This window comes from Melampsora larici-populina (genome assembly GCF_000204055.1).
Source record: "Melampsora larici-populina 98AG31 unplaced genomic scaffold MELLAscaffold_47, whole genome shotgun sequence".
Taxonomy (NCBI): Eukaryota; Fungi; Basidiomycota; class Pucciniomycetes; order Pucciniales; family Melampsoraceae; genus Melampsora; species Melampsora laricis-populina.
The window spans coordinates 325,929-335,193 of record NW_006768811.1 but is presented as its reverse complement, the minus strand read 5'-3'; the positions used below and the strand labels follow the sequence as shown (position 1 = coordinate 335,193).

The following is a 9,265-nucleotide window of genomic DNA, read 5'->3' as shown; positions in this document are numbered from 1 at the left end:
AAGACCGATTCGATGCAACCAGAAACGTCATCGATGCACATATTCACGGTGGTGTGGTAAAGTCGGACAATGTTAGAAAACTGGAATCAAGGGTCACCTCGACGCGAGCGACTCTCCGACTGCATATAGAAAACAACAAGGCAAGTTGATCAGCTATGATGCGTGCGGGGAAAAGAAAGCACGCATCCGAAACAGCAGCATACGCCAAACTCATGTTCGAACATATGATATTCAAAAGCACTGTACAGGATTTTCAATGACCGCAGCCCTCAGCTTTCACCTTCAATTGTTGTTGGATAATTGTATGTATATTCAACAAAAAAACTAATTTGAAAAGCAGATACACATGCAGGATGCAAATCCGTGGTTTACATTTCCGAATGCCGGCGCTTTCACCGACCGCCGCTTCCAAAGCTCTATGCAAAATCCCAGAAAAGCATTGCTACTTCAGCAGACTTTAGCCCAGGCGGAAAAGCTCACCGACCCACTGGAGCTGGCTGGGTACCGCGAGAATGCAGGATCGCATTTCATTCTTGACCTAAATGAATCAGCAAGTCTAGCCGTTGTATTCTTTTCTCTTACCATTAGCGTAAGCTTCCTCGCAGATTATATGCAGCACGTTGAAAAAAATCGCGCTTTTAGTGAAACAAAGATGCATTGCAGCTCCTCGAAAGCATTCAAGGCTCGACCACCTTCTGTGGAAAGGGTATAAAGCTGCCACACGATTCCTTGTTCCCCAGTCTCTCAACAACCTTGTCACCTTCACCTGCACACCACCAACCGCACACACTTCTGCTTCAGAACTCAACCCAATCGCCAAATCAAAAATTACATCGCCACTCACCACCATGTCCAGCTCCACCAATCTAAAACATGAGAACGGTAGCCCTTCCGCTATCATCACCTTGACTCCCGAACGCGAAGGCCAAGTCGGCGGCGGCTCAAGGTATTGCGTCATCTCCCAACGTCAGGGCCAAGTCGGCGGCGGATCCAAGTACTGCGTTATCTCCCAACGTGAGGGCCAAGTTGGTGGTGGATCCAAATACTGCGTGGTCTCCTAGTTCCCGTCCCAATCTTTCTCATAACACATGCGCTCGTAGATTCATTCCGTCCTGCGCTGTTCTACTAGTACAAATGGAAGATAGGCTCATGAGCCTCTGCATGAATGGTCACATTTGTCATCGCTCTCTAGGACATCCTCATATGATTTGAATATATGATACATACATTTGAAATCTTATACTTGTCCATTTGAACCCTGCATTCCTCCTGAAAAGAATAGAGCGTATAGCTGGAAGCGCGAGTGGCGTGTTTTGAATAACTCGGCCTGTTGTCTTCCTTCAACAGATCTGTGTTGAGATGGAGAGTATGTTTATCGTGAGGAGCGTAAGCGGACACGAGTGGTCCGAAGAAAATTCCGAACCTGAAAATTTTCAACCAACACTCACATTGTAAGGACCTTAAACACAACAAAGTCCCACGCAGTCAGCTGTCGCTTGCGACAGCCCGAGTCTGCGGGGGACTTACGCCAAAGCTGCACAAACTCATGGCTCCCCGTTGAGCCTTTTGCAGGAGGCGTCTTCAAATCCCTTCTACACCTTTTACCACCGAGGATTCCATGGTGGTCCAAAGATAAAACTTGTCCGCTGCTCTTATGCGTACATAGTGTTGATTCTGAATCCACTGGATGCTTTCGGCGACAATCATGTAAGCATCCCGTTGACCCAATGATCCTTTACTGGCTAACAAACATGGAGACTCCTCTAGGTTACTGGGAAGGAAAAGGATGGATTTACCGCAGTGAATCTAACAAAAAGATCCTTTATCGAGGCAGTTTACCATGATATTCTGAGAGGTGTTTATCAGTTCATCTACTTGGTGCGTGCCTCTATTATTCCATCTGTATCTGTATAACAATCTCTCTGACCAACCCATTTCAGAGTCCGGAGATTTTTTTGATTAGTCCTCTGTTTACAAAGCTGTACTTCAATACAAATCTCCAAAGACAATTAGTTCTCAAAGACATTGACGAAGCTCATTTGATATACTGTTGGGGCTTAGTAGCCAATGGGGGTGCCCGGAATCAGTCATCTTCCAAAAATCTTCAAGATATGGGTGTATTTCGACCTAGTTATGGAAACTTATTTGGACAATTTCTAGATTATGCTCACATATTACTAATGTCAGCTCAATGTCGCCCAAAGGCAATCGATGCAATCAAAAAAAATCTACGTCTTGGAGATTACAATCTACAAGTACAAACTGCAGAACTAGTACCAACGCTGCCACGATACGATACTCGGTATAGTATTGTGGATACCCGGTAAAGTATCTTTTTCAGGATACTGTCTCGAACAGGTATCGGTACAGTATAGCCCAATAGGATACGATACTGGATACCGTATCTATTCCAGGATACTGTTCCCAGCTGGTTTGGGTACGGTATCCTCGATACCAGGTACGATACCGATACGTATCGTGGTATCGGCGTTCTTGACGATACCGATACGATACTGGTAAAGTATCTAGTATCTGAGCCAAACACAAGCATGTATCGAATTGCTATTACAAGAGAAAGCAACATAAAATGAAATAGAACAAACAAAATGAAAAGAAAAAAACCACTGTAGCTCTCAGAGCTAAACACGGAACAACTTGTTGTATTTGAGAAATGAAGAAAGAACGAGAAAAAAGGAAAAAAGAAAGAAAAAAGGAACAACAAAAGTATCATTTGAAAATAAATAAAAGGTTCATCAAGCCCTCCTCTTGCGGTGTGACTTATCCAACGCACTAGACTGTGCCATACAAAATTGACACTCTTCAAATTCCAATCCTTCTATCACAATCCCATCCTTGGACCAAAGTCAAGCCCCAACTGATCGTTCAACGGTTGGAGGTTTCAATGCACCTCTATCGCGGCCACAGACATCTGCAGCTGCGGAGAAAGTTCTCTCCACAGCACACGACGATCCACAGACTGCCAAGTAATTTCTGGCGAGCGAAGATAAGACAGGATATCTTGAGGCATTGACCTGAGTAATGAGAAATTTAATTGCTATCAGTATGATAATAAGAAAAGTGAATAGAATATATGAGAGAAAAACTTACCTTCCACCATTCAAGAGCAAGATGTGGATCCTTTTCAACAGCTTTAGAGGGCTCATCAACGCGCTCAAAATAATTGCTGAGCTCATTTTCAGTCCGTGTCTGTACTTTCTTTCTATGTGCCCTAAATCCGTCTTCGTCCTCCTCCTCCCCATGATCAGAATCGCCACTGTTCCCATCATTCTTGCCAGAGTTCATTCTTGCTTTTCTTGTATCAAATGCCAATTCTAATAAGCTTTGAGCTGTTGTATATTCATCTGAGGTGTCGCCAAATGCAAACTGAAAGTAGTCAGTTCGCCAGGATGGATGGAGTACAGTGGCGAGAACAAGGATATCGGATTTGAGAGCTTCAGCTAGATAAGCTTTGACCCTGACATGCATGGCATGATACATTGGAAACATGGGGTCAGCTCGAGATTCACATGCGTTGATTTTATCTTGAAGTGACTTCTTCAACTTAACATATTCACGGATAACAAGGGATCCAGTTGGAGCATCCGCTTCAAAAACCTTAGTTAACAATTCAAAATCCTTTATTCAACAATGATTTAGTTTTAGTAAAAGCAAAGAATGGATGTGGAGATAAATAGGGAAAAACTTACGCGAAGGATTTTGATCAGTTTCCCCACCTGCTTCCATTGATCTGGCGAGATGTGAGCTTTGTTGAAGATGCTGCGTGGTTGAGCAGTGTCAGGATCGCTGGGTTGGAGTTCAGGATTTCGATTTTTACCGTTTTTGCTCTTTGTAACCTCCTTCTGATCATCTTTAAGCATTCTATCGATAACCTGTGATGTATGATATTTCAGTGTTTGATGTAAACAGTTGTAGAAAACAAAATACTTACCTCTTGAGCATTGAATAGCCTGTCCCAGCATTGAAGCTTTATATTCCATCGAATTCCGTACCCCAGAATAGGCCGAGGAAACTTAACACCCATACTTACGCAAGTAGCGTCAAACACGGCCAACATCCTAGACAATCCTCCAATTTTACGAGCGATTTCATCAAGCTTAAGGCAGATGATAAGCAGATATTAGCAAAGAAAAAACCAACACATTATAAAACACGACATAAGATAGCAATCAAATGTAAAATGCTTACCATAAGGGTCAATAGATAAATTGCATTTGACTCATTGCGGTTTGTGGCAGGTAAATCAGGGGGAAGTTCGAATGGTCTGTCCAATACTTCATACCATTTATCACCTACTTCCTGTGCAGCAATGTTGTTCAGTTCAAGCTTGTCATCTGAATCAGCTAGATCATCTTCTTCATTGATGTCCAATGGCTTTTCAGGTCCAGTGTCTTCCTCCTCTTCTAAGATAGAAGGCATAGCATGTTCATCAAGAGGAAACTCGCCAAGAATGGTGGACTTGACGAGTGGAGGAGGTGGAGCTTTGATTCCTAATGCCTCAAGTCCTGCATTCACTATCAAGGCGATTTTATGACCAGCACATCTTACTCGATCTGTCTTCTCGTCAAATTCAAAAGTCTCAAGTTTGTCGCTTGCTATCTTTGAAAGTCGGGCTTGCATAGCACGAGCACAGGTATCATTGTTACTTCCCGAGTCGTGAGTCTGTGAAAGCATGTGTGATTCAAAATCATGTCAGTGTAAGTTGTTTCGGTTTTGAAAACAAAAATAAATCAATGATTGATAACATAGATAACAATTAAACTTATCTTGGGGTAGAGTTTGTGTTTAACAAGCACATTAATCATTGGCTCTGCTAGCCACTTGCCTTTATGGTGCCATGCGATCATCTTCATGGAAAGGTGGCGAGTGACGTACTTCCACTGATCGTTGATATAAGTCACCGAAGCTGATATGAAACCGTATTTATTGCAAGGTGAAGTCCATGCATCGAGGATAAGACCAAACTTGGACTTGTTGGCCTAGATAGAAATGAGAAACAAGAAACAAACGAATTATAAAAAGATTGAAAAGATGAATAAAAGTGAACAAAATCAAAAGGATGAAAGAATAGTATGTCAATAAAGAAACTCATGTGAAACATTAGAAAAAGAAGTAAACTCACTTGTAATTCAGATATAACAGAAGATCGGAGGCCAAGATATACTTTGTGAGCAAATTTGGCTAACCAAGTGCGTCCAAATAGCTGAGCGGCGGGATTTGCATATCGAAAGCAGGCACGAAGAGCCTCATCTTCAATCCTCAACCACGGCTGTGAAGTCCACACAGCCCACATACCAACCATCTGATTCAGTGTTGAGTTGGAAAATCGAGAGGCGCCTTTTATAACATAATTATCAATTGCTGTCTGATGAGTCAAGGTACTTTGTTGTTGTAGACTTTGTGCTTCACGTTCCTCAGCAACAGTTGGGGGAAGATTGCATCCAGCTGCAATTGCCTTATTCCTTTTTCGACAGCCGGGTCGTCCTGATTTTCCAGCTTGAGTGGAACCGTCCCTATGGGCCAGCATGTTCGTAGGTGAACTCCCACTTGCACGAACCTCTTCGCCACACCACTTGCAGAGATAAGAATTCCAAGGTCCATTGTTGGCCTAGTTTCATGAGACAAAATGATTGAACAATCAAACACAGATAAAAAAAGAAAAATGCCGTAAATTAGATGCCTTACATCATGTCCCCCTTGAAAGGCATTTCCGAAGTAATCTCTGATCCGGTCATAAATGTTTTTTTTCTTCTCGTTGTTTGGTTTTGATTTCTTGGTTGGTCGGATTTTGGCGTGCTCATCCTCTGAGTCTCGTACCAAGTCTACCTCGATTTTTTTTCGGTTTGAGGTGCTTGGCAAGGGCATTGCCTATCATAATTGGGATGACAAAGATGTTGGTCATCTAAAAGCATACCAGTGAAAAAAAAGAGGAGACTACGTACCTTTTTCTGACTTTGAGAATCCTTGAGCGTGACCATGGTCTTCTTGGCACGCTTCGCGGGTTTAGCACGTGGTCGATTTGGCTTCTTGGTCTGACTACGAGATTGGTTTTGAGAGGCATCTGATGCCTCTCCTTCGTCTTCTTCAGTTCGAGGACGCTTTCCTTTCTTCATGCTCTTCTCAACAATCTTAACTGAGCTATCAGATTCAGATAACATAGACCTTCGAGAGTCACTGGGTGGTATAGTCATCGCAGACGGGCGGCGAAGTGGCGTGACTCGGGTGCTGTGTCGGCGGGGTGGATCTCCTGCTGGTTCCTTAGGACTTGGACTCGTTGGGGAAGTGGCTTTGGCAGAAGAAGAGACCGGAGGAGTTTTTTGAGAAGAAAGAGATGGGGCCATGATGATGTTGGAAGATGGATTCTGGTACTAGTAGTAGACGATAGGAGCAGGAAGGAAATCAAACAAAGCAAGAGAAAGAAAAGATTCCAAACATGATTGAAACAATCATTTAAATAAGAAAAAAAATACTTACCAGGGCCTTGAAAGTGTCAATTAGAGGGTGCATCCCGTCTTCCATTGGTATGTAAGGCGCTAGGAAATGTCGAGTCCATGTTGTCAGACGCTCCATGATGAGAATTGATTTGATCGAAGGGGGGAAAGTTGCCAAAAGAGAGTGGTGAAGCGTGATCGAGAGGGTCAGAGTAGTTTACTTCCGGTGTTGGCTTTGGTGTCAATACTGGAAAATACTGACAGATACTGGGAGACTAACCGGGACCCTGACCGGTATAGTATCGTCCTCCGCGGTACTATACTGGATACGGTATCGGATCCCAGGATACTATGTCAGGGCCCGGCCAGTACAGTATTGCCGATACCGATACCAAGTATTGGGGGTAGGATACCGCCAAAAATATATGATACCAATACTTTACTAAAATTAGTAAAGTAACGGTGGCAGCGTTGCTAGTACGCACTGACATACGGCCGATGTGATTCACTATGAATCATACATTCAAGAGTGCTAAAGAGCTGGATCAATTCTTTGGTTTTGATGGCTTCAACCCCAATAACAGTGTACCACCTACACTGATTTACTCTGGAACACAGAATGGACCTGGGGAAACACTTTGAACATCAATGAAGCACGCGGTCAGCCTGAAAACTCTTCAAATGGTTATAGTGAGCTTCTTTGTATTAATAGGTCTCATCTTGATCCGGTTTCTGACTACACTGAAACTCTTGACAAAGCATTTTTTCACTTCAAGGCCAATCATGAATGCAACATGATATGTGATATGTTGGTTTGCCAAAACTGGAAGATGTGTGAATTTTTTCTTATTGATATATTATGATATTTAGCATTGATCCGTTTGTATTATCACATTTTATGATGTGAGCTTTTGGATGTTGGTAATTTGACTTATGTTTTAGTGTTCATATTATCATATCTTATTTATGAGCTTATTACATTACTCTTAATCAATCATTTGTTGTGCAATCAAATTTTTATGTTTAGCACTTTTGATATATTGTTTGTTAATGGATAATTATTTAATGATTATTTGCATAGCATAAAGCTAGACCAAGGATATGGCTCACATAAGACATCAGAGTAACAAACGGAAAACATGTACTAGATATAAACAAACAAAAAAAATGTACACAAGTGTAACACAAAATAGTATTATTGAGATATATACAAATTGAAAAGTCAAGTAGTAATATGTGAAAAATTGAAAACAAATGCACACAACGATAGATGAAAGAGTATGATTAAAAGTATTAACAGATAAAAATTTACTAACAGTGAAAATGTTAAGCCAGCTACGAGTTGAGCAGTGAAAATATAAATGAACAAAACAAACAAACTAGTTAAAAATAGATTAGTCCAATCGGACCCGCTTTTGAGGTGAAGGTTGAGAAATCTGTAGTTGGGTATCAGTTGCAACCCATGCTGTGTTATGACTCATATTACACAAGCAAGTGACACTCACTCAATACATGTCACAGATCATGATGTACTTTAGATTACGCACTACAGATGATTGTATTCCTCATCGGACAATCTCGTTATCAATCACAAAGACCTCTACGAGGTGATCTCAACCCTTGTCGAAGAACCCCAGTGACCCAGCCTTAACATATTGTCCGATCATAACCTAGACAAGCGTTGAAACTCATTAGAAACCAACTTCGACTGAACCGAAAAAGAAACTGAATTCGAAGAATCAAGATTTAGAAGAACTGATTAAGATTCGAAACCTTATCCAATACTACCGACCACTCGGTATTCTGATCTGAAACCTTCCCCACTGATCAACACCACTGCACTAGATCCGACTGAACCTAGAACTACGCCACCACGTCTCCCACATTTAACACCCCACACTTTGACGACGTCGAAGACACTGATCCTGATTCTCATTCTTCTACTTACTCCGAACCCGGCGCTAGTACGACGACTTCAGCTTCAACCTGAGCCCCGAGGCCAAAATCGCGGGTAACAGCAATCCCGACCCCTAACCCGAAAGGCAAGCTGTGAACCCTAACCCTACCCGACCCCTAACCGACCACTCTCCGAGAGGCTGGGGGCATCCCGAAGCTCGACCCTACTACCCTAGGGTACCCGGAAGGCTTCGGGGCCCCTTCGGGGCCCGCGGTCAGACCGCGGGGCCCCGAAGCTAATTTATATTATCGCACCTTCTTGAAGCTGTTGTAGTAAAATTCAAGTATCCTGTTGAGTTTGAAATATGTCATAGGAATGCCAAGTGATGTCACTTCTGCCTTCCATGTGAGATTCATCCTGATTCAACACATTATAATGGAGACATTGGTACGAGTTTGATGGAAAAAGCAAAAAAAACATCAATAATCGATTGATTTCTAAATTCCGTAGACAGACTATTGCCTACTGTTGCTCAAATTCCCTTATCGTCATGTCATCTGGTACCTCTGCTGAAGCATCAACCCCAGGTCTTCCTATCCTCGATCAACCTGGCGATGATCTACTGGAGTTGAAGGACGTAAACGTGGCCAAGTCAGTTTTGTTTGGTCACACTTTACAAAGTTCCCCGGATCAAAACGAGGAGAAGGCTATAACCGATGTAACTTCTCTGACCCTATCACTGGCAAGGAATGTGGTGCGAAGATGAAGGAGGATGCCACCGGAAGTACAAAGTCAATGAAGACTCATCTAGAAGGTCACAATAGAACTGAACATAGTGAAAACTCACAGAATCAATCAAGTCAGGATGGATTCTTGAAGAAAGTCAAGGCTGAACCAGCTGATACACTCAACATTCATA

The 9,265-nt window shown here is 42.5% G+C and overlaps 1 protein-coding gene across 1 annotated transcript; it reads left to right on the top strand.

Moving 5' to 3' along the window:
• Window positions 1-848: 848 nt before the first annotated feature.
• Window positions 849-1,061, top strand: MlpPh10 (pheromone precursor with three tandem repeats of a putative pheromone peptide; the record flags this gene model as incomplete). The annotated part of the gene is made up of 1 exon (XM_007415026.1): window positions 849-1,061. One exon carries the CDS (start codon window positions 849-851, stop codon window positions 1,059-1,061), a length of 213 nt encoding a protein of 70 aa, XP_007415088.1.
• Window positions 1,062-9,265: the final 8,204 nt, after the last annotated feature.